At 34.7% G+C, this 26,992-nt stretch overlaps 1 protein-coding gene across 1 annotated transcript in view; it reads right to left on the minus strand.

The window, feature by feature from the left end:
- LOC108298642 (highly divergent homeobox) overlaps window positions 1-26,992 on the minus strand; it is a gene marked incomplete at its 3' end in the record, with an annotated part of 57,811 nt that overhangs the window by 20,713 nt on the left and 10,106 nt on the right. Inside the window, exons 2-3 of the mRNA XM_017521269.2 lie at window positions 10,848-10,994; window positions 3,869-4,972 (exon numbers count right to left, since the gene is read on the minus strand). Of these exons, the coding sequence (XP_017376758.2) occupies window positions 3,869-4,972; window positions 10,848-10,994 (1,251 nt within the window). The remainder of the gene's footprint in view (window positions 1-3,868; window positions 4,973-10,847; window positions 10,995-26,992) is intronic.

Here is a 26,992-nt window from a genome sequence, read left to right on the forward strand (position 1 = left end):
TTGAGGTAGAGCTTCGCTCTTGTTGCCCAGGCTGGAGTGCAATGGCATGATCTTGGCTCACTGCAACCTCTGCCTCCTGGATTCAAGTGATTCTCCTGCCTCAGCCTCCCAAGTAGCTAGGATCACAGGCACTTGCCACCATGCCCAGCTAATTTTTGTATTTTTAGTAGAGACAGGGTTTCACCATGTTGGCCAGGCTGGTCTGGAACTCCCGACCTCAGGTGACCCACCTGCCTCGTCCTCCCAAAGTGCTGGGATTACAGAATGTGTGAATTTTGTATTATGTAATTTATGTCTTATTCCAATTATTTAAAACTGATCCCTGCTAACTCTACTCACTCAACACAGATTACCAATATTAAAAAAAAAAAAAAAAAAACTTGAATATTTTCCTGAGAGTCATTTTGACCAAGTCCCTCAATCTTCAAGGCTCTCATTTTCCTCAGGTAAAATAACATTTGTGTTGGTTTAAGATGCCATGATATTTAAAGTTTCTAACATTATTAAACTTTCATTTTTTTTTAACAAAAGCACTAAAGTCCACAAGTAATAAAGGAAGTTGGAAGACACCACCAAGGCACTTTTTCTAATAGAAATATATTGTGCTTATAAAGATTTTTAAAGGAAGTTTACCAAAGTGCTTTACATCTATTAATTCCAAAGACCTTCTAAAATCCATGAGAGATGGAAATGCAATTAATTATCAAGCCACAATAATAATTGAAATGATAAATGCTGTATTTATATAGCACCTTTCTTCCAAAGTGCTTCAAAAGTTGATCATTAATAAACTTTAATCACAACAGCACCCTTGTGATAAGCAGGCAATCTGACATTGAAGTAATGTGAAAAGGGAATTGCACTTTGGAGGGAGACCAATATGATTGCAATCTGCCTCCATGTGTGAGGTTAGCCTGGAGAGTTTTCGAAATGGAACTTGACTGTAGTATCTTGTTATAGCCACATCCTGCCAGTTTCCTTAATACCACTTCAACCTTTAATATTATATTCCCAAGAGGCTCCCCAAAAGAGCTGATTTTAACTTCTTAGCATTCTTTAGGATTTCTTCAATTTGTACTCCGTTTTCTAGATTGGTTATTATCCTCAGGATAATTATCCTCAAGAAGTATTATCTTGACTTGAAGATAAGTGGTGTAACACAGAAAAGAGTCAGCTATCTCTGTTATATAGTTTCACAGTCAGAAATCCAAGATAATTGTTTTTTTTTTCTCACAGTTTCATAACTAGAAGGTTGACAAAATAACCACAGATTCTAAGTTCTGATACAAGAATGTTGGTGATAGAGCTTCAGCAACACCTTGGAGGCTAAAACTCCATGGATTCAACTTCCTCAGGCTGCCTTGGTTTTCCATATGAACTAACTAAAGAAAAAGTTGGGGTAAAGTGATACTCCAAGTGTTCTCCACCATATTCTCTCAAGTCAGATTGGCTTACTGAGGTCTAGTATAATATAACATTGGGCTTTTAATAGTTGTAATGAAGGTGATAGCTTACTTCCAGTCTTTTTTTAGCCAATACTACGTGCTATATATTCCTCAAGTAACCTGTGATAATTGTGGTCTGTGCAAAATTTTACTTGAAATGCAATGTAAATGAGACCTAGACTAGCAGAGTTTCATTAACTTTCCAACTATGAGTTCATATGTATAAGAAGTTTATGTGCCGGGAAAGGTACAAAGAACCTTGCATAGATTTTTTTCATTTCATGTCACAAGATTCCTGTGAAGTCGGAAGTAGTAACCACATTATGCAAATAAATAAACTGTTACACAAAGAGGATCAGCCACTGGCTAGACCTTCTTATCTGTTTACAAGTAGAAAGTGGCAGAGCTTGAATTTGAATCTCAGTCTGTCCAGGCTCTAAGCCCATACTCTAAATTGTTATGTCAGGTTGCCTTTCTTTGAAGAAGATTACCATTCATACAATAGTTGCTAAATTTCGTTGCACTCAGAAGGTTCTTTTATTTTAAAAAAATTGTTTCTTTAAAAGTTCTGTCAGAAAAAATTGAGACTACGTAAAGGTAAAATCACAGGTTAAATTATCCTTAAGGGAGTGGTGGGTTTTAAAAAATATTAAAATTAAACCTTGCATTCTCAGGCCTCCCACTAAGTCAGATACAGTTGAAATAGTTATGCTGTATGGAAAATCAGAAAATATGATAAATGATAGATTGCTAAGCTAGAATTCTGGTTCTGTCATTTACTAGCTGTGTAATCCTAGCCAAGCAATTGAAATATGGATAAAATGCCTGTCAGTCCAAATCATCATGAAGATTAAATGAGATTGGTTATATAAAGTGACCAATGGTCCCAGCACACAGTCTGCCCTCAACAAATGGTGTTATTGTTATTATTATTATTAAGAACAAAATTGAAGGGATAAAGAAATACAAAAGAGTAGATGAATGAAGGAGGGGGGTGTAGAGGATCTTAAAGGTATGATTTAATGTTACTCTAAGCATGCTTCAGTAAAGAGCACATACATAAAAATGAGTCAATTCTCAATAAACAATGACTATTAATGATGATGATGGAGTTCATGTGTTAGGGCCAGATGCCAGAGGGATACTTCCTCTACTGTGTTACTATTTTTCATTTTGAAGGAGGGCGCTGTAAGTTGGAGGGAGTTCAAAGAAGATGGTTCCTTAAATTGGTTGAGAACAGCCTGGAAGCATCTTAAATCCAGACAAATTTTAAGTATTCTGGTTGAAAAGATAAGAGGTCCTAGGCCAGGCGCAGTGGCTCATGCCTCTAATCCTAGCACTTTGGGAGGCCAAAGAGGGCAGATCACCTGAGGTCAGGAGTTCAAGACCAGCCTGGTCAACATGGTGAAACCTTGTCTCTACTAAAAATACAAAAATTAGCTGGGCGTCGTGGCGCATGCCTGTAGTCCCAGCTGCTGGAGAGGCTGAGGCAGGAGAATCGCTTGAACCCAGGAGTGGAGGTTGCAGTAAGCCAATAATGTGCCTCTGCACTCCAGCCTGGGCAACAGAGCGAGATTCCATCTGAAAAAAATAAAAAAGAAAGGAAAGGAAAAGATAAGAAGTCCTAGCCAGAAGCAAGGAAAAATGGCAAACACCCAAGCTCCACTATTCAAATTCTCTAAAGCAGATTTTTCAGAGGGAATTATCTATAGGTTAAGAGATTCTGAGGTAGGCTTATAACTCACTATTAATGTGATTATTTGAAGCATACCTGAGCAATTGAATATATGAAACAATAAACAACAACTATTTTGTGCGCAGGTCTAAAATTGCTGTCATTCTTACTCTGAATATGTCTTTTCCCTATAAACATTTTTAAATGATGATTTGACTGCTGTCTCATTTAATGTTTTAATAAAGCATTTACATTTATAAAAAGCATTTGGCTGAGTTACCATAGCCTCTGACTTATCAGCCATCAGCATCTAAAGAAATGATTGACTTGCCTGAATATGTACCAGGGAAGCCACCACTCATCTAGTGATAGCTTGCCCAAATGCAACTAAAAACCATTACAGGAATAATCTATGTTCAAGAGCATGAGCCTGACCAATTTAACCCTATTTTAGTGATGGAAAATTCCATGCTTTCCATGAAGCTCCCAATTCCTGAACAAAATCATTTTAAATGCCAGGAAAAAACTGCTGTGCTATAAAAATGACTATATTCCATGAAAAAAAGACCTCATCATTTAAAAGCATGACAAGGACAGCACAAGATTCTTCAAGGAGTTAACCCCAAACCACCACTTTGAAGCAAAATCTCACATTATTTCAATATATGAGTTAAATAATCCTGGTCCCAAATCTAACTGGATACAAACACAGTTTTTAAAACCTTTATAAAATAAATTTACACATTACCTGGTAATTGTTTTGGTTTTGTGATAATCTCAATTGGCTTGATGATGCAAAATGAGGAGAAAAATTACTCCGTAATGGATTTGTATTACTGTACATTGTACTAGATGCTGTATGTAATGAGGTCCGTGGTGTCAAATGGTAGTTTCTGTTTTGATACAGTACATTGTCTGACATATCTCTAATATTCACCACTTGCGAATTTGGCATATTTCTTCCTGGTCCGGGCAAGGTTGTACTTTGGTTCTCAGCTCGAAGGGAACTGCCACTTTCATAAAATCTCGAATAGCTTGGTATCTGTGCTCTCATAGATGCCAACTCTTCCTCTCTGGCATATTCATCCTCAGCATCTCCAGTCTCCATTGCAATGGACAAAGAATTTCCTTCTGCTGAATTAGGCTTCTGTGGTGCATTTCCTCCCAGAATTCTCTGGGGGTAATCGCTAACTGCCAATGAAAACACTTCACGGATTTCCAAGTTTTGTGTTCTACAGTAAGGGTCTCTAATAGTTGACTTTTGCCCACATAAGTTATGTAATGCTGGACCTGTGTGTTCAGGCTTATATGACCTTTTAATCCCAACTGGTTCAATTTTACAAGGTCGGTGGCATACGGAAGGCTTTTGAGGTACTGTCATTTCAGAAGCTTGTACTGAAGAGTTTCCATAGTTTTTCTTCGTGTGATTGAATACTGAGTTTCCAGCATTTACCACACTTGTCTGTCTTGACAAAATAATTGTTTTTTCACCTAGGAGTAGGGAAGCATTTTTACAGTGTGCTACTTGTCTTTGAACAGGAATGTGCAACTGAAACTCAGTATCATTTTTAGTGGCTGTTTTCTGAATAGGAATTTTGTGTGCTTCTGTAATTTGTGTGTCTGTATGTTTGTTTGTTCCTTGCCTACTTGATGAACTGGCTGGACTATATATACCAGTTACAATGACATCATTATTGGCAGATGTCCAAGAAGACTGCTGGCTTGAGGGTCGAGCAATATTAACCACATTTCTTACTGTAATGTCTGGAGCTGACAAAGAGGTTCCTGTTGCTGCTGTTCCAGATTCAGAGTTCTTACTACTCATCTTTCTTCTCTTATTGCCAACCCACGTCTGGAAGGATAAAACATGGTATTATGAAAAAAAAATTAAAAAAAAAAAAACAAGAAAAAACAAATTTTAGGTGATACATTATATTTTCATTTGTCTTGGAATCAAGGCATACAGAAAGGTAAAAGAAAAAGATAAAATAACAGAAAAACTGACTAAAGTATAAGGGATAAGATGATCAGGAACTCACACTTAGTAAGACCCTCAGACTTTGAGAACAGAGTGTATTATTTTTTCTCTCCTCAAAACCCATCCAATTAATATATATCAAAAAACCTCAAAATGTTTATACATTTTGACATAGTAAATACATTTATAGTAATTTATCCTAAAATAATCACAAATGTAGATAAAGTTTATATGCATGATGTTCATCATATATTTATTTATAATACAGAAAAATTTTAAACATACTAAAGGTAGGCTATTTAATGGCATTAAGAAATGCTCATAGTGTTGTTAAACAAATGTACATTCACAATCTTTAGGCTTTTCTATTTCCATTTTATAAATATATCATAATTTGCTTAATTTCATACTACCATATTATTCTTACTTTTTCTTAATTATTCTTAATTTCATACTACCATATTATTCTTAGAAATATTCTTTATTATAAGTCATATTGCAATATACTTCATCTTAGACGTATTTTTGTAATGCTGCTCTATTAAAATGTAATACTAAAAAAAAGAAATGCTAGGCTCTGATATTTTCAAAGTGCCCTCCAATGTATGAGTTCTGGTTTCCTCACACCCTTAAACAAGAGTTTACATTATCTTTTGATAGTCTTTACTAGTCCAAGAGTTAATAAAAAGTGTATAATTGCTGCTTTGATATGAATGTCTATGGTTGCAATAATACTTTCATAGAATTGCTTATCCATTACCTTTACCTATTTTTACATTGGGGTGTTTATCTTTTTTAATTGATTTGTAAGAGTAATTTTCTACTAAAGATGGTTATAGTTCTTTGTTACAAGTTGCAAATTTTTGTTTTCAGTTTGTCATTAATTTTAGTAGTTATTGTCTTCTTTACACTTTTCTCTACTTACCGAATTTTATACAATCAATATATATTTTGTAAACAGAATAAGATTATTAATAAAAATACTACTAGTGGTTGGCATTTAGGATTTGATTACAAAAGACGTATTTTTAGTATAAGTGATTTATTATAATTATCTTAGTATTATTGTTCTGAGTCATAGTTCTTAAAGTATACAATAAGAAATATATTCCATAATGTGATTACTAAACTTAATTTCAAAAGCCATGCCATATTATAAACACCAAAGTACATTAATCTATTAAGAATTAAACAGGCCAGCCACAGTGGCTCATGCCTGTAACTCCAGCGCTTTCGGAAGCTGAGGCAGGAGGATCACTTGAGGCCAGGATTTTGAGAACAGCTTGGGCAAAATAGTGAGACTCAGTCTCTACCAAAAATTTTCCTAAAAATGCAATTAAAATAAATGAATGAATGAAAACATTAAATGAACTAGCCTTGAACAAACATGGTTCAGAGTATATTTGTTTAAGTTTTGTATGAATGTATTTTGGAAGACCACATAAATTGTTCAATTTTCAATGTTTCCTGTACCTCTTACAAAATTTATAATTATATACAACATTAATATTGCTGTAATACTATAAATAAAAGCTAATATGTATTGAACCCCCATTATGTGTTATATATATTTATATATAACAAAGGTTTTATATTTTTTTATATATTAAAACTCCTTTGGTAGGCGTTATTTTTCTAATTGTGTAAATGAAGAAACTGAGGTTCGGAAATAATAAATAGATTGTGGAAGGATTCTGGGGGCAAGTGGGAAAGCAAAGATTTTGTCAATCCTACCTGACCTCAAGGCACCTTAACCCTTCCACCACCCTATGTGTAGTGGTTAGAAACTCCTGAAAATAGTAATTTCTATTGGCCATTTTAGTTTTATAATTATTGTTTCTCCCATAAAGAAAATGTTTCACAAACTGTGGTGTTCCACTTTACTTCACGTGAGGCAGTGGGAATTTAAAACTCACTCTTACTTTCATGAAACAGTAGGAATGAGAATTACAAGCAGAAAGATGTACGAATATAAATGTCACAGGAGACAGGGGAGAAAAACTAAAAGGTTTTAAACTATATACTAGAGAAATACTTAAAACTAAAATGTAAAAAGTTGAACTTTACAAACATTCAAAATAAATTGCCGCATTATGGCTATTTAAGTAAAAATAACCTGTGAGAAGCATGATTTGTACACAATCTTTACAAAAACTATATAAGTACTACATTAAAAAAAATTAACGGGAAAGCATAGTGAAAATACAAAATATGACTTCTGGAGCGCAGCTCTGGGCCACGTAAAAAAACAACAACAACAACATAACCTACTTTGTTTTCTTCACACAATGTCTACCTTAACTCAGGATGTTTAAGAGTGATTTTAGTGCATTGCAAATGTATGGCTTTTTTATAAAGTTGTACAGTTTATACATACATATGCATATTATATATACTTATGTAGTTTAATAGATTTTTATATAATCTATACCTCAAAAAGTAAAATGCTGTAGAATAATATCCGTGTACATAAGAAATAGCTCTCTAGCAACCTAGCAACCTCCCTTGTCCAGAACACAACCAACATAGTGTCACAAGATCCATGCACTTCACTACAACACCTAACCTTAAAACCCACTTTCTCTAATCAACAACAAAATAGAAAAAACAAAATAGAAGGGATATTGGTGACAGAGGTTGCTGTTGGCAGGCACCCTGACAGTACCAAAACTAAAATTGTTCACTAAACGTTGCTCACTAAAAAGGAGAAGTAAAACGATGTGAGAAAAACAGAAAACAGAAGCAATGTGAGAAATCACAAAATAGCAGTCTGAGGTCCTTTAATAAAAGAGAAAATAACTCCATATACCTTACCAAGTTTTGAGAGTATTATTATTTTATGACACAGTATAATAACTGATTTCCATATAAAAACCCTGAGTCAAAAACTAAGGGTTCAATTATTTTTCACATTCTCAAAGAAAGTAGAAAAGCATATAAATAGGAAGGTATATAAGAAATATTTCCATTTAAAATGAAAATGAAGAAAACATATTGCCTGAAGTTTCCCAAAAGCTGAATTAAATTTTACTAAAATTTGTTCAGTTATTATCAATTAATATCAAAATATACCAAAGCTTATAAGATGTAAATGAGTCTCATTTATATTACACATTATAAGATGGGTCAAACAAAATTGATATGATTAGAATTTGGAGTTAGGAAGTAATAAAGTGATATTACATAGGAAAAAAAGGAAGAATAGTTATTCAGGCCATTATCTTTAGTGTCTATAAATTTACGTTTAGGTTCTCTGTTAGAAATTCACTGTCTCTAAAATTCTTTTTCTTTTTTTATATCTCCTTCTTTGTTTTCTTGTTTTTTTACCCCAGTATATTTATTTTTGCTTGTTTTTTTTTTTTTCTTTTGAGACGGAGTTTCGCTCTTGTTACCCAGGCTGGAGTGCAATGGCACGATCTCGGCTCACCGCAACCTCCGCCTCCCGGGTTCAGGCAATTCTCCTGCCTCAGCCTCCTGAGTAGCTGGGATTACAGGCACGCGCCACCATGCCCAGCTAATGTTTTGTAGTTTTAGTAGAGACGGGGTTTCACCATGTTGACCAGGATGGTCTCCATCTCTTGACCTCGTGATCCACCCGCCTCGGCCTCCCAAAGTGCTGGGATTACAGGCGTGAGCCACTGCGCCCGGCAGCTTGATGTTTTAACCTTTTAAGTTTTCTTTACATTGATATCAAGTTCTTAGTACAGTGAAACTTAAGGATTTTTTAAAGAAAAATAAAATAAATACTATATTAATAATAATAAAGAAAGATCTCTTTCAGTTAGAACATATAATCCTAGCAAAGTATCTGGGGAGGGGGGTAGGCTGTAGAGTGATGAGTCTACAAAAAATTCCTTTTTCCCTTTAACTGGAAAAGCCATCAAACTGTGTCAGGATTTAGATTAGGAAGACTGTGTTTCCGTACAATTTACATTGGAATGGAGGGAATGAATACATTTTGTACACTTTTTTGTAATATGTAACATTTTACTGATAATCTACATTCTAAGAAATTATATATTTCATTCCCATTGTTTGTTTTATATTTTCACGCCATTTTGAGCATAAATGTAAATCTCTGTATTTGAACACTCTCAATATTCAGTGACAAGTTATGAGGGGAAGATTGCAATAACATATTGGTAATATGAAAGATTATCCACAATGCAGCTGCCTGGCAAGGGTTTTCACTTTAAAGTAACGACAAGATAAAAGAAAGAAAAAAGACAAAAAACAGAGGAAATTAATGCAGGGGGGAGAAACAGTAGCACTTTTTAAATGCAATCTCATTAACTTGAAATATAATACATTTTTATATTACGTTTTGTAAGACAATTAGACATTTTCCTCTGTGGTTTAGTAAAGATACTTCAAATAAGCCATTTAGAGCTCTTAATAGGAGTTATTTTAACAAAATAAGTGCAAGACTTCTTATTCACTGAAAACTGTAAAACACTATTGAGTATAATGATTGGTCTCAGCAATTAAGAAACAGATATCCTGGGCCAGGCACGGTGGCTTACGCCTGTAATCCCAGCACTTTGGGAGGCCGGGGCGGGCGGATCACCTTGAGGTCAGGAGTTTGTGACCAGCCTGCCCAACATGGCGAAACCCCATCTTTACTAAAAACACAAAAAATTAGCTAGGCGTGGTGGAAGACACCTGTAATCCCAGCTGCTCGGGAGGCTGAGGCAGGAGAATCACCTGAACCTGGGAGTCGCAGGTTGCAGTGAGCCGAGATCATGTCACTGAACTCCAGCCTGGGCAACAAGAGTGAAACTCTGTCTCAAAAACAAAAAAAAGAAAGAAAAGGAAAGAAAGTAATAGGTATCCTGGATTTCTTCTAGAACTGGTGGCACAATTCTCTATTTGAAGGCGAATAAATCTTTTAGTCTTTAAGAAACATACATTCCAAATAATCCTTCTTATTAAGAGATATTTATCTTTAGGGTCTTTGAAGGTATATGGACAGCAAAATAAACTTAAGAACAGACGTCCTTTCTCATTCCCAAATTAGCCTAATGAATGCCAACTAGAAGAAAGTTGCTAATCTTTCCATCACTAAGCTTTCACACCAAGAGGATTTGTAACATTTTCAAACATACATAAAAGGATCTATGCATTCAACGAAATCTGTGACCATTCCTCTTAGATTTATCTCTTGCCTCCTCTCTACCACTTTCTCATTGCCTTTCAAGAACGTAGTAGCCCTGATTTTTACAGATGAATAACTATGATTGTGATAAAGAAAAATTTACTCCTCTAGAATTCCTTGTCTCTTACTCGCTAACCCATCAAAATATATACGTTTTACTTAGAGAAAGTATTTGTAAAGCAGACAAAATGCCTTGATGAAAAATTCAAATACAATGAAAAATATGTCACATATATAGCATTCACTTGGTAAATGCCTGTTTTATTAATATCATTTTGGGGGCTTATATCTACATTAATTTGGGGACTAAAGAGCATAAGATCAACAATGAATCTTAAATGTATTTATTAGTTTAAACAACTAAGATTTTAAAAAGATGTTTACACTACTAACGTTTCTGTGTTTTCAAGGTATTTATAGAAACAAATACATACTAGATGATTAGCCCTAGTTATTTTTAAAATAGTTTTGTTACACCAGGGAAGTGAAGCTGTTTATAAAATTAGTGACTTCATACCCTGAATATTTTTCTCATATTAAGCAAATATCACTTGTAATAAGCTGTATATTTGAGTGTAAGACCTCAATACTTACCCTGACTACACTGAAGTCCAGCTTAGTCTCCTGCGCACACTGTAATATGAGCTGAAAGCAATTTTTACTTTGATTTGTCATTCCATTTTCATAATAACGCTGTAAAATCCTTTGTTGTTCTACAGTAAATACAGAACGTAGATTCATCTAAAAATAAAAGAAGATACTCTGAAAATTGGAATAAAAATTTGGTATGTGTAGAATTTATACACCTATTTTTTATACAATTTCAGTGCTTCCAAGCTGTAAGTCTTCTTTAGGTGAATTAATCCCCAGTATTGGGCAATAATTTGTGTGCTAAAGGGAGACAGCTTCTCAATTAAAAATTTGCAGAGTGCAAGCACTTATTGTATTTGTTCAGATAAAGTGCCAACTTTAAAGAAAAAAAAAACAGAAAATAAAAAAACAGAAAAGTCCTTATCTCTTTAGTGTTAATGCATGGAAAAAAAGATTATTGCATTGAAATGAATATTTATGGCTAGCAAAGTCAGACATGGTGGTAGCCATACGTGATTATTTGTCAATAGGGACACTCACTGTTCTTTGTCAAGCAAGGCATCTGGCATATGTTTTATAGCCAGAAGCTGTGCTCTGGAACAAAATGGTGCTTTTATTTTTCTTCTTTCTTGGATAAAGGAATTATTTTTATATATTAAAACATAACCTCTCTTTAGAGCTTAAAAATAAACAAGAAGGTTTAGTGACTGTGAACATTTCTGTGCTTAAGGCAATACCAACCAAAATAATTAATAAACATAGCATATAAATAAAAATGTAAAATTATGTACGTTTTACTAAAAATAAACCATGTTAAAACTATGTACCTTTTAACTAAATTGATGCTGACACAATTTGACAAGATAAGTAAAATTAAGGAAACACTTTATCTTTCCTGCCAGTAGATAAAATGTTTAATATTAAGGGTATACAACTCTGAATTTAAAGAATAAAAATCAGGTCAAACTCTTCTTTAACAATGATAAATTCTAGTAATGCAATTCATAAATGATCTTTGTAATTAGATTAAATCAATTTCGGGTTCTTGTTAAAAGCTGTCACACTAAACTTGTTAATCTGAAAAGTTGACAGAAAAAAGAAAAAAAAGAAAATTGTTTCTTCAAAGTTAAGAAAACAGCAACAGAATAGTTGGGCATGGCGGTGTGAGCCTGTGGTCCCAGGTACTTGGGAGGCTGAGGTAGGAGGATCGCTTGAGCCTCACATGTGGAGGATGCAGTGAGCTGAGATCATACCACTGCACTCCAGCCTGAGTGACAGAGAGAAACCTCGTCAAAAAAAAAAAAGAAAAAGAAAAAGAGAAAGAAAGGAAGGAAGGAGGGAGGGAGGGAGGAAGGAAGGAAGGAAGGAAAGGAGGACAACAAAACTCTACAAGCCAAACCAGACAGAAATTTGTCTGGCATACTGTGTATGGAAATAACCAAGTACATTAACATGGAAACAATTTATCTTTCTCTGAATACTTCGAACAATAAAGCTATCTAATAAGGAAAGTAAACAGTCATCCAGTCATCCAATGCAATCTGTACACCTGAATTTCATTCCTGCCCACACAAGCATCTATCTCATCTATCTCCTATCTAATGTTAAGAGATCTGACTAGAGAAAATCAGATGTAGGCAAGCACGAGGAAAGATGAAAGTAAAGTTTCTCCCTGAAACATCAGAAGCAAAGACTTCTACTAACTTTCTGAAAGGGATCTCATTCAAATACCCTAATATGTAAGCCTAAACTGAACTAAATTTTCAAAGAGGCTTGGACAAGTGGGCAGGAACAATATCCATTAAAGCAATTTTTTACTATCATGCTGCCAGATTTCAGAGAAATTTGGGATTTCTTTTCCTAAATGGTTCAACTGCAGTCAGGAGAAGAGCCAGAAGATGGAGATCAAATACCTGAAATATTTCATCTGGTATGGATTTAGAAGCAAGGTACTTTGAAACGGGTCCTGAGGGCAATGGTAAACTTCAATTTTTTAGTGTATAATCAGAGCTCTGATCCTCCTCTGCAGTGCTGTACCTACTGCAAAAATCCTAAAGTATAAGGTGTGAATGATCAGCAAGTGTGATAATATCTGCCCTATGTTTTCCCATTAGCTGGCTGCAACTGTTACATTTATCTAAGTATGATATCAACCTACAAAACACAGCAGGTCCTTACCCACTGATACCAATAGCCAAATATAGATGACTGAGTACTAAACAGATTTCCGAATACTACAACTCTGACAATAGACAATGCGGGAACCTTTTTTAGATTCCGCTTTAAATTCAGTAGCAACAGCAGTAAGGCCACTTTGCTCAAAAGATCTACTATTTTTCTTTCAAATGGTAGGAAGTTAATTATTTACAACAACAACTAGATAACCCCATTTGAGCAGGATAATTTATCATTATCTTCATCCACCCTAGCTATCTTGACCTCTGTAGTGGCAAGATATTGAATAACTGCACAGCCAAGATTGTTAATCATTTGCAAAAAATAATCAAATTAGAGTTTTTAAAATAATGACATTTAGAGTTGGAATTTTATTTATATGGAAGGTAAACTGACAAACCATCAGTTTCCTGGAAATTTAAGTTTGTTGAATTGTGGTGGGGATGGTGGCTGAATTAGGGGATTGAGTGCTGAAGTAACAATTAATTTAGCTTTACCCCCAAGATTTCCTAGTCTAATATTCTGTATTGTGCTACCCATTCAGCAGATGTCCACCCATAGGAATAAGACAACCTGGGTTTTATGCTCAGCTTCATTGCTGACAATTTGGTAAATCATTTAATTTTCATGAATATCCATTATGAAGTCTGTAAAATGCTGGGTTATACAACTCATCTATCACTCTGGGTTGCTACAAATAAGTTATGATATATGAACTCATTAGTCTTAAGGTGTAAAGCATGTTACAATTGTAACATGCCTATATTTTGAGTATAACTAGGCCCTTAAGTTTATATAGCATATTCAAATAGGGAAATTTTCAGGTTCCACTCAGGTTTAAGATTCGGTATTTTAATGAAGACTCTAAGACATTGAGAAAATATTAAATCATGCTTAGTATGTTCTATTTAAGCTAGCTGAACAATTAGTAAATTTTTTTAGATTTGCTGTTTTGGAAGTACCTGAAAAATACAGCTTCTAAGAAGGACTGCTTCCTTAGGGATTCCAGATAGCTAAGGCTACATTTTCACACAGAAACATTTGAGATAAATTCCTATATGATGTAACACTGTTCTTATAGATTCAATGCCATACTTAAAACCAGCTCAATGTCTTACTAATGCCCCAGCTAATTAAAACATATGAAAATTACCAAAAAATTTACTTATAAGTATTCATTATAAGTAAACAAGATTTTCCAAATGGGATGACACATTTGGAGACTGAGGTAGAAGGATTTCTTGAGACCAGGACTTTGAAAACAGCCTGGCAGCATGGTGAGACCCCCATCTCTACAACTGTTTTTGTAATTAGTGGGGCATGGTGGCATGTGCCTGTCCTAGCTATTCTGGAGGCTCAGGTGGGAGTGTCACTTGAACCCAGAAGTTTGAGTTACAGTGAGCTATGATTGCACCACTGCACTCCAACCTGAGTGACAGAGTAAAACCCTGTCTCTAAATAAATAAGTAATAAATAAAAATGGAACAAGTCCATAAAATCATCATCAATTCAAATATAACACATTCTTTCCAATATTAAAAATGTGAATTTTGGATGAGCCATTGATGTTTTTGGTTACAAAGTGGTGAGCCAAGATAAACATAACATCTTGTATATCTTATTATAGCCAACATGTCTATATTAATATTGTCCTTTTTATCCATTATTATTATTCACTTCTAAACTTACATACAGTAAAATTCACTTTTCATGTACAGTTTTATGAGTTAAGATAAATGTATATAGTCATCAAAGCATCACCAAAATCAAGACAGAATAGTTTCATCACTCCCAAAAATTTCCCTTAAGCTGCCTCATTATCAAGCCCTCCAGACACCCCAGAACCTAGCAACCACTGTTTCTATAATTTTGACTTCTATAGACAACCATATAAATGGAATCATACAACATGTAGACTCTTGAGCCTAGCTTCTTTCACCTAGCATAGAGTATTTGAGATAAATCTGAGTTGCTGTGTGTCATCAGTAGTTTGTTCCTTTTTCTTGTAAAGTGGTATTTCATTGTATGGATATACCACAGTTAATTCGTCCACTGAAGGACATTTGAGCTGTTTTAATTTCTTGGCAATTATGTATAAAGCCATTAAGAACATTTGTACACAGATTTCTGTGTGCAGGTAAGTTTTCATTTCTCTTGAGTAAATACCTAGGAATGGGACTTCTGGGTCCTCTGGTAAGTGAATGTTTAACTTCGTAAGTGTATGTTTAACTTCGTAAGTTGTTAGCCTGTTTTCAGAATTGGCTGTAAAAATTTGTATTCCCGAATGCACTGGAAAACATTCAGTGAAAGTTTCAGTTATTTCACTTCCTCATCAACATACATTACAGCCAATATTTTTAAATTGACCATTTCATAGGTGTGTAATTGAATATTATTGTTGCGGTTTTAATTTGTATTTCTCTAGTGACAAACGACGTTGAACATGTTTTCATATACTTATCTGCCACTTCTTTGTGGAAGTGTTTTATTCAAACATTTACCAAATTTTTTAACTCGGTTGTTTGTTTACTTATTATTGAGTATTGAGGGTTCATTAAATATTCTGGATACAAACCCTTCATCAGAAATATGATTTCCAAAGTTTCTCCACCTGTGGCTTATCTTTTGTTAATTATTTATACCTTGTTTGATTTCTTTTACTAGAGATTTACAGTTTTCAGGAAACAGATCCAGCACATAGTCTGTTAAATAAATACCTATATATTTTCTGTTTTCAGTGAAGGGGGGTGTTATTGTAAATTGTATTTTTTTAACATTTCCAATTGTTCATTGCTAGTTTATTAAACATACAATTGATTTTGGTACACTGAAGTTGTATTCTCCAACTTTGCTAAACTAACTTACTAGTTCCAGGGGATTCAGTTGATTGCTTGCTATTTGCTACACAATCATGCTGTCCACAAAGAGGGACAAACTTATTTCTTGTTTTCTGACATGCATTCCCTTCATTTCTCTATCTTGCCCTTACTGGACTGGCTAGGACATAAAGCATGATGTTGACATAAAGCATGATGTTTTATAGAAGGAAGTTTAATTGATTCACAGTTCTGCATGGTTGGGGAGGCCTCAAGAAACTTACAGTCATGGCAGAAAGGAGAGCAAACAAGTCCTTCTTCACATGGTGGCAGGAAGGAGAATAATGAGAGCCAAGCAAAGGGGGAAGCCCCTTTTAAAACCATAACATCTCATGAGAACTTACTATCATAAGAATAGCATGGGAGAAACCACTACCATGAGTCAATTATCTCCCACTGGGTCCCTCCCACAACAGGTGGGAATTCTCGGAGATTTAATTCAAGTCGAAATTTGAGTGGTGACACAGCCAAATCATATCATTCCGTCTCTGGCCCCTCCCAAATCTCATGTCCTCACATTACAAAAGACAGTAATACCCTTCCAAAAACTCCCCAAAGTCTTAACTCATTTCAGCATTAACCCAAAAGTCCAAGTCCAAAGTCTCTTCTGAGACAAAGCAAGTCACTTCCGCCTATGAGCCTGTAAAATCAAAAGCAAGTTAGTTACTTCCTAGATAAAATGGGGGTATAGGCATTGGGCAAATGGGAGAATTTGGGCAAAATAGAAGGGCTATAGGCCCCATGCAAGTTCAAAATCCAATAGGGCAGTCATTAAAACTTAAAAATCCAAAATGATCTCCTTTGACTCCATGCCTCACATCCATGTTATGCTGATGCAAGATGTGGGTTTCAATGGACTTGGGAAGCTCCAACCTTGTGGCTTTGCAGGGTACAGCCACCCTCCCAGCTGATTTCACAGGCTGGTGTTAAGTGTATGTAGCTTTTCCAGGTTCATGCTGCAAGCCGTCAGTGGATCTACTGTTTTTGTGTCTGGAGGACAGTGGCCCTCTTCTTACAGCTTTACTCTCTGTGTGGGGTCTCCAACTCCACATGTCCCTTCCACACTGCCCTAGCAGAGGTTCTCCATGAGGGCTCTGTCCATGCAGCAAATATCTGCCTGGACATCCAGGAATTTCCATACATCCTCTGAAATCTAGGTGGAGGTTGCCAAACCTCAATTCTTGACTTATGTGCACCTGTAAGGGCTAACACCATGTGTAAGCCACCAAGGTTTAGGGCTTGCACCCTCTGAAGCAATGGCCTGAACTGTATGTTGGCCCCTTCTAACCATGGCTGGAATGCATGGCACCAGATCCTGACTGCACAAAGTAGCAAGGCCCTGAGTCCAGCCCAAGAAACCATTGTTTCCTTACAGGCCTCTGCACCTGTGATGGGAGGGGCTGCCATGAAGATCTCTGAAATGCCCTGTAGACATTTTCTCCATTGTCTTGGTAATTAGCATTTGGTTCCTTGTTACTTACGAAAATTTCTGCAGCCAGCTCGAATTTCTCACCAGAAAATGTGATTTTCTTTTCTACTGCATCATCAGGCTGTACATTTTCCAAACTTTTATGCTCTGCTTTCCTTTGAATGCTTTGCCACTTAGAAATGTCTTGCACCAGATACCCTAAATCATCTCTCTCAAGTTCAAAATTTCACAGATCTCTAGGTAAGGGCAAAATGCCACCCTCAGTCTCTTTGCATAGCAAGAGTGACCTTTACTTAAGTTTCCAACAAGTTTCTCATCTTCATCTGAGACCACCTCAGCCTGGACTTCATTGTCCGTATCACTGTCAGCCTTTTGGTCAAAGCCATTTAACAAGCCTCTCAGAAGTTTCAAACTTTCCTACATCTTCCTGCCTTAGGAGCCCTCCAAGTCTCTAGGTAGTTCCACCACATTTTCCTGTCTTCCTCTGAGCCATCCAAACTGTTCCAACCTCTGCCTGTTTCAAAATTGCTTCCACATTTTTAGGTATCCTTATAGCAGTGTCCCACTCCCAGTACTAATTTACTATATTTGTCTGTTCTCATGCTGCTATAAAGAATTGCTGGAAACTGGGTAATGTGTGTGTGTGTGTGTGTGTGTGTTTGTGTGATGGAGTCTCACTCCATAGCACAGGCTGGAGTGCAGTGGCACAATCTTGGCTCACTGCAACCTCCACCTCCCTGGTTAAGTGATTCTCTTGCCTCAGCCTCCCATGTAGCTGGGACTACAGATGCCTGCCACCATGTGAAGTTAATTTTTTGTATGTTTAGTAGAGATGGGGTTTCACCGTGTTAGCCAGGATGACCTTGATCTGACCTCGTGACCTGCCCATCTCGGCCTCCCAAAGTGCCAAGATTATAGGTGTGAGCCACCACACCTCGCCTAATGCAAGACTTTTAACTGACTCCTAGTTCCATATAGCTGAACAGGCCTCAGGAAACTTACAGTTATGGCAGAAGCAAACATGTCCTTCTTCACATGATGACAAGAAGGAAAAAATGAGAGCCAAGTGAAGAGGGAAGTCCCTTAGAAAACCATCAGATATAGTGAGACATTGCTGACTATCATGAAAATACCATGGGGAAATACCACCCCATGATTCAATTACCTCCCACCGGGTACCTCCCACAACATATGAGGATTATGGGAACTATAATTCAAGATGAGATTTGGGTGCGGACACAGCCAAACTATGTCAGAGGTTGAACAAATTCACATTCCTACCAATAGCATGTAAGTGTCTCATTTTCTCCACATCCTTTGCCAATATCTGATATTTTTTGACTTTTTAAAAATAGTCATTTTGACTGGTGTGAAATGGTATATCATTGCGGTTTTATTTCTATTTCTCTGATGATCAGTTAATTTGATCTGCTCTTATATTTACTAGTCTCTTCATTTGGCTTTGTTTGTTTGGATTTAATTTACTTTCCTGTTTCCAGTTTCTTGAGATGGAAGCTTATATTGTTGATCTGAGACCTTTCTTCTTTTCTAAATACAAACAAGTAATGTTAAATTTACTTCTAAGTATTGCTTTGATTACATTCTAAAAATTTTGATAAAGTATATTTTAATTGTCATTCACTTCAAAATATTTTCCAATTTCTTTTATTGTTTAATTAAAATATTTAGGGCATTTCCAGATATCTCTCTGTTGCTAATTTTTGGTGTAATTTGGTTGTGATTAGAAAACATACTTTTTATCATTTCAATTCTTTAAAATTTTTAAAAAGTGTGTTTTATGTCACAGAAAATTATTTCTCTTGGTGAATGTTCCATGAACATTTGAAAGGAGTGTGTATTCTGTGTATTCTAAAAATGTCAATTAGGTCATGTTGGTTGATAGTATTTTTCAGTTTTCTATATCCTTATTGACTTCCTCACAAATTTTCCTACCAATTACTAAAAGAGGAATGGTGTACTCTCCATGTATAACTGTGGATTTGTCTATTTTTATTTTCAGTTCTGTTAAGTTTTTGCTTTGTGTTTGTTTCTTTGAAACATAGTCTCACTCCATCACCCAGGCTGGAGTGCAGTGGAACAATCTTAGCTCATGGCAACTTCCATTTTCTAGGTTCAAGCCATTCTCATGCCTCCCGAGTAGCTGGGATTACAGACATACATCACCATGCCTTGCTAATTTTTGTATTTTTAGTACAGATGGGTTTCACTGTGCTGACCAGGCTGGTCTTGAACTCCTGGCCTCAAGTGATCTGCCCTCGTTGGGTTCCCAAAGTGCTAAGAGTACTGGTGTGAGCCACTGGGCCCAGCCAACTTTTTGCTTTATGTATTTTGAAAATTTGTTGGTAGGCACATATACATGTAGGATTGTTGCATCTTTTTGGTAAATTGACTCTTTATTCCTTAGTTATATAATGCCCCTCTTTATTCCTGGTACTAGTACTGCATTTTACTTTGCCAGACACTAATACATACATTCCAGCTTTGTTTTGATTGCTGTATCACAGTATATCACTTTCTATACTTTTACTTTTACCCTATGTCTTCATATATAAAGTGGATTTATTTTATAAAATATGTATTTTTGTTATTTAATACAATATGACAATGCCTTTTAATTAGTTTATTTACAGAGCTTACATTTAATGTAATTACTGATATAGTTGGATATAGGTATACCATTTTATTTGCTGTTTCATTTGTCCCTCTGACATTGATCTCCTTTTTCCATCTTCTTTTGAATTATCTGAATGCTTTTTGGTATTATGTTTTAATTTTTTATGCTAAATTTATTTTACATTTTTTGGTGATTAAGGATTACAATGTACATATATTTTTTTTTCTTTCTACACAGTTAATATTTTACAGACTCAATGACAACCATCTAGATCTCTTTTCTCTCCCCTCTTTGTGTTATAGTGATGATACATAGTACATCTCTATGTATTAGAAACCCTGATAGATAATGTCATTTTTACTTTCAACAGTTTTAAGGAACTTAAGAAAATAAAAATAGAATCCCATATTTACCCAGAATTTACCATTTAGTTCGATCTTTTTTTTGTTCCTGAAACTCAAATTTTCCCCTGCTATCATTTCCATTCAGCCTAAAGAACTTACTTTAATATTTTTAAGAATAGATCTGTTTGTAAAAAAATTTCTTAGGTATTTTTTTTTAATCTGAGAATCCCTTTATTTCATCATTTCTGATACATATTTTCATGGGCTATAAGATTCTGGGTTGAAAACTTTTTTCCATGAATTTAAAGATGCTTTTCCAATGTCTTTCATCTCCAAAATTTTGCATGAGAAAAATTCAGTCATTCATATCCTTGTTTTCATATGTATATGCTCTTTTTCTGTGGCTATTTTCAAGATTTTTTTTTACCTTTTGCTTTCAGCAGTTTGATTATGAAGTGTCTAGATATAATTTTCTTTGATTTTGTATTGTTTCAAGCTCCTTAATCTTGAATTTGTAAATTTTCATCTTTTACATGTGGGAAGTTTTCAGCTATTATTTCTTCAAATATTTTTTCTAAACAAATCTCTCTCTTATTCTTCTGGGATTTCAATGATGTGAATACTATTTTCATATCATCCCATAGGGCTTGAGGCTTTGTTCATGTTTCTAGATTTTTTTTTCCTCTCTGTTCATCAGATTGAATAATTTATGTTGATTTGTCTTAAAGTTCACTGACCGTTCCCACTGTCTTCATCATTCTGTTACTGAGCACAGATGGAGCCTTTAAAAATTTTCAGGTAATGAATTTTCAGCCCTATACTCTGCTGAGAACTTCCAACAGCTTACTCTTTTTCAAGGTGTTTATTTTCATCTAAGGGAGCATAGATATAGTAGCTGTTTTAATACCTTTTTATACAATTCCAACATCTGGGTGATTGGTGTTGGCATCTCTTGTTGAGTAAGTTTAAATTCTGTTTCGGTTCTTTTGAATATTATTTGTTGGCATCCACTGGAGAATGTTGATTTGGCAGAACACAGTTAGCAGACAATCACCTATGTCAGATTCAACAAAAAGTACTTTTTTTTTAACTTCTGTCAGCAAGTCAGTTCAGTTTTCAAATTTTTTGCTGTGTTACTTTAGGTCTGTTCTCACACTAGTACCATTGGGGTGGTGGTTTCAATGTCAATTCTATTTCCAAAACCTTTGCTGTCTATTTCAAATCTGTCCCACTCATGAACAACTAAAAGATGAACTTAAGTTTTCTACAGGTTGATGCCCAGTATTAAAAGATCTCCTTCCTCAACTCTTTCCTCTCCATGATTCTCCACTCACTGTACAGCCTGCAAGGGCCACTGTACCTGGTCCCCAACCAGAAATATAGGGTTTCCCTTAGAATTTATTTTAGTTGTGCTATTGTCACGGTTCCATAGCTCTGCAACTGGAGCCACCATTGATTCAAAAGTGGAAGTGAGAGACAAGAGACTGAAACTGACTCAGGATTTCCTCTCACACTGTTGGGACTGCCAGCTGATATTACAGTTTTAGCCAATAATGTACTGCTCCATAGTTCCGTGAGTTGGATCCAGCCTTGGGCCAAAGCCTCAAGAGAAAGGGGGGAAAACTGGAAATCTCATCCATATGTGGTCACTTCAAATTCTGACTGCCTTCTTCAATCTGCCTGCTTTTGATTACTTTCAGGGTTCTAATTTCAAAATTTTGTCCAGAGTTTGTAGCTATAATAATCAGAAGAGAAGGTTGCAGTGGGCATACTTCATCTTGGTTAGAATGGGAAGTCTAGCACTGCATTTTTAAAATTTAGATCAAACTAAACTTTAAGGAACTTTAAGTCAAATTAAAGCTGTATTTATTTAACTCTTGCTGAAAAGCAATACTTTGGCTGATGCTACTGGTTTAAAATCTAAAACACGCACACATACATACACACACACAGAACCAGTTTTCTGTCTTTCTCAGAAGCTTTTATATATGAAAATACAAATAACTACATTTTTGAATAAATTAAATCTTAGAAGTGTTTTGAAGCAAATAAAAGATATTAGTAATAATATAATTCTAGGCATTTTTTCTTGGCATTTTTATTTTCTTGGTCATGAAAATGAATGCTTCATGTTTAATTGTATACTCTGTAGTTGTTCTGAATAATTTGGTATGAAGATATATGAAGATTCCCCAGTTGCCGCCATGCTTCCATTTCTAAGATATTTTGGGAAATTAGTCATTCTGGAAAGCTAAAGTATATACTCCTTTGAGCAATAAGACTTTATTTTTCCTAGGTTTTCATTTTAGATGAAAATATTTCTGAACTATAGTATTCACTCTCAAATTTTTTAACAGGGAGTAGAAAAATAAAGTATTTCTTATAAGACTGGGTCATCATTATAAACATGATTTAATAAATGATGTTCTAATAATTGTAATACAGTGTCTGTCTCCATTAAAACAGTTAAATTCTTGCATATCCTTTTAATAGTTTATCATTTACTCTCCTTGTCTGTCATCATTTGTCATGCTGTCAGTGGGCTTGCCTTTAGCAATTCCCTCTCACTCCTAATTTGCCAGGTTTTGCTGTTTTTCATTAGTTTGTTTTTTCTAATCTGATAAAAGACCAGAATTTTCAGGAAAGGCCTGAGAGGTTCACTCATGACTGTATCATTTGGGTCTTACCTTGTAGATTTTGTGACACTTATTTTCTTGAATTTGCTAGAGGAATGACATATGTGAAGGATTACTACTATGCCTTTTTACTCTAGTGAAGATCTATAGTGGTTATAATGGCTATTTTATTTCACACATTATGAACTGTGCAGTAGTGGAATAGAAAGTTGGATTAAAATCAACCCCTGTGACCATGTGGATATATAGTTGTGGTTAAGTAAAATTTATGGCACTAATTATTTAGTAAACAATTGCCATCTTTTGTTTAATATTGAGTAAATAAGGCAAATAAAAACATTAGATGAAATATTAAATTATTTCTTAACAACACAGAGCAAGTGGGGTTTTGGATGGGAGAAGGACAGAGTTGTTACAGAGTTTGGGAACTCTTGGATTGAACAAACTTCGGTATTCCACTCCCACATCATTATGTCAATTTTTGTGTACCACTGATAGACAAAGGGAAGCCAGCGGGACAAGTTCACCACTGCTCATTTTACAGACAGAGTTTTGTTCTAAACTGTCTATACAATGCAGGATAATCTGCTTTCCTCTGTCTTAACCAATCAGGTAGAGGGAGAGAGTTCTTTCTCTTTGTCTCACATACTATAAGCTTCTATATGACAGGAAGCAAATTTTAATTTTTTTAATTAACCATCTTGTAGAACAAAGCCTTGGGTATAGCAAGTGCTCAAATGATTTCCAAAGCATTACCTCCACTTCTATTTCCTAAAAAAATTTACGTAGATTTGATATTACTTCTTTCTTAAATGCTTTGTACCATTAGTGGGTGAAGCAATTTGGGTCTGAAGATTTCTTTAAAGGAAGACTTTAATTAGAAATTCAATTTCTCTAATTAAATATAAAATATTTAGTTACCGGGTTTTTTACAATAATTTTGGTAATTTCCAACTTTTAAGAAATCGGTCCATTTCCTTTAAGTCATGGAATGTATAGTCATATAGGTTAATATTTTGTGAGTATACTGTTTAATGTCTGTACAGCCTATTGTGGTATATTTTTCCTTATTATGATATTGACAATTTGTGTCTTCTCTCTTTTATTTTTCTCAAAGAGCTAACATTTTCATTGTATTTGTTTATTGTGTTTCTGTTTTCTATATCATTTATTTATGCTCTTAGCATTATCATTTCCTCTTTATCCTTGTCTTTGGCTTAATTTGCTCTTCTGCCAGTATTTTGTTAAAGTGTTACTCAAGTAATAGATTTCAAATTTTCTACTTATTCACTAAATTATCATTTTATTTCACCTCTATTGGCCCTTGTGCTATTATTGCTATACATTTTGCTTTTACAAATGTTACTAAATCCCAAATAAGTTATTTTTAAAACTAAACAGTTATGGCTTAAAATTATTCTTTAAATTAAAATATCTTTCATTTACACCAACATATTTACTATTTCCAGTACTCTCCTTTCCATTACGTACATTAACATTTCAATTTGGTATTATTTTTCTTCTATGTGACAATTTCGTTTAACAGTTTTGATAGTGTATATCTGCTAGTGATGTATTTTATACTTTAGTATGAGTAGATGAACCTTTATATTGCTTTATATATATATATATATATGTGTGTGTGTGTGTGTGTGTGTGTGTATATAAAATTCTAAGTTAACTTATTTTTTTCTTTTAGCACTTTAAGAATGTTGCCCCATTGTTTTCTGTGTTGCATTGTTTCCATGAGATATATCCTGTCATTGTCTTTTTTGTTCCCATATACATAAAGTGCAGTTATTTTCTCTGATTGCTTTTAAGATTTTCTCTTTTCTATGAATTTCAGTAATTAGATTATGAAATATCTTGGTGTTATTTTCTTCATCTTTCTTCTTCGTGGGATTTGTTGAGCTTCTTGGGTATGTAAGTTCATAGATTGCATCAAATTTGTAAAATTTTCATCTGTTCATTTTTAGGTAAGTTTCTTCTACTTCCCACATTCTGTGACTCAAAAAATATGGACGGTAGTTTGGATGACATTGGCTCATAACTCACTGTGGCTCCATTCATTTATTTCTCATATTTTTCTCTTTACTTTTCATTTTGAATATTTTTATTTGTATCTGTTAAAGTTCACTATTTTTTCTTTTGTAGTAGCTAACGTGCTGTTAAAACTATCCACTATATTTGTCACTTCATATACTATATTTTGCCTCTAGAATTTTGATCAATGTGGATTTTTTAAAATCTATTTTGTTCTCATCTTGCTTGTGCTTTCTTCTACCTTATTGAACACATGGAATTCAGAAATAATAGCTGTTTTTTTTAACATTCTTCTTTACTAATTTTACACCTCTCTCCATTCTGCTTTTCTTGTTGCTTTCTCACTGGAATATGAGTTGTATAATTTCCAATTTCCTTGCATGCTTGGTAATTTTTCATTTAACATCACATATTATGAATCATGTCATTGGGTCCTGTCCATTTTTCTAATCTTTGAATTCGAATTTGTAGTCTTTGAATGTTGACTTTGTTTGGGGATATATTTAAGTTGCTAGGAATTGGTTTGATTCTTTGAGGTTTGCTTTTGTCAGAAAAATGTAGAATTGCCTTTATTCTAGATCTCGTTTGCTCCATTACTCAGGCAATACCCTTGTGAGGACTTTCCTAAATGCCTCTTGAAATATGACGTTTTCCAATCTGGCTAGTGGGAATGTAAATATTCCTGGTCCTGTGTGAGTTCTGAGGATTGATTTGCCTGTTCCTTATTGTGGTTCCTTCTCTGGGCTCATCATCAGTTTCATTACATACTTAAGCTGATCGTTATTCAGAAATTTGAAAGGTCCTTCTACAGATCTCTGTAGCTCTCTACACATGCAGTTTTCTCCTTCACCGTGCAATGTACTCTCCAGTACACTGTCCCTCAAATTGTAGACATCCCTGTACTTTCTGAACTCTGAACTATGTCTTTGCAACTCAGAGAAACTCCTAGCCTTGTGGGGCTCCTTTCACCTGAGCTATTGTCTGGAAACTTTCGCAACGCAGTAAGTTGGGACATTCATAGGGCTTACCTTGTCTCCCTTCTTTTATGAATCATGGTCCTGTGCTGCCTTTTGTCAAAGGTATAAAATTCATTGTTTTCTATTTTTTTCTGTTTTTTTTTGTTTGTTTGTGTTTAGATGTTTAAGATAAAAGAGGAAATCCTGTTACTGTTACTTCTTCATTGCTATAAGCAGAAATTCAGGTGACCTTTTGGAGTGGTGGAGTGGGAATGCTTTAGGATTCTGGATATCTTCATCCTATTAAGCTACTAAGCTTCATTACTTTCTAGTCTTGTGACTTTAGCAGAAATAATTGACCTCTGGAACCTCAGTTCCTTCATCTGGAAAATGGGACTATAAATCCTGTCCTATTCTTCTTCAAATCATGTGTCATCTTCAATAAAATACTTAATAAACTGTAATGTGCTATGTCAAGCCTATTTTTGTTAATAGCTAACATATCATCAACTGGCCAGCCCTACTGGGAATAACTCTTTTAACATACATCAATCCATTCCTACAGAATTTATATATGAACCTCAAATGAAGGATATGTACATTATGGTATTATGATGGCAAAAGAAAGATTGATCCTGTGACCCTTGTCTATGCAATAAGAATTTAATCTTAAAATGTTTAAGAATGTGAAAGTTAAGCTCAACCAATAGCATGGTGTCTACATATGCATGGAAGTCACTCCAGAATTTTTTAGTATAAACTTAATATTGAAAAATAAATAAATGTCATTTTAAGCTAGGTGAATTCCTCTACTAAAACTATTATTAAACCATGTTTTTTCAAAAATATCTTGATTAACATACAGTAATGAACTAATACTTTGCAGTTAATCAATTTTGAACATGTGTAAAATAATTGCTACTGTAAATCTGTTCTCAAAAGCTGTCACTTTAACCTGTCATTTACATTAAATGATCCTCATCTTTACAAAAAGCTCTATCCCTTTTTCCTTTTTTTTTTATCAGACTTTATGAAGCGTTCATCTCTCATCCCT

Source organism: Cebus imitator, unplaced genomic scaffold, assembly GCF_001604975.1.
Source record: "Cebus imitator isolate Cc_AM_T3 unplaced genomic scaffold, Cebus_imitator-1.0 Scaffold1027, whole genome shotgun sequence".
Lineage (NCBI taxonomy): Eukaryota > Metazoa > Chordata > Mammalia > Primates > Cebidae > Cebus > Cebus imitator.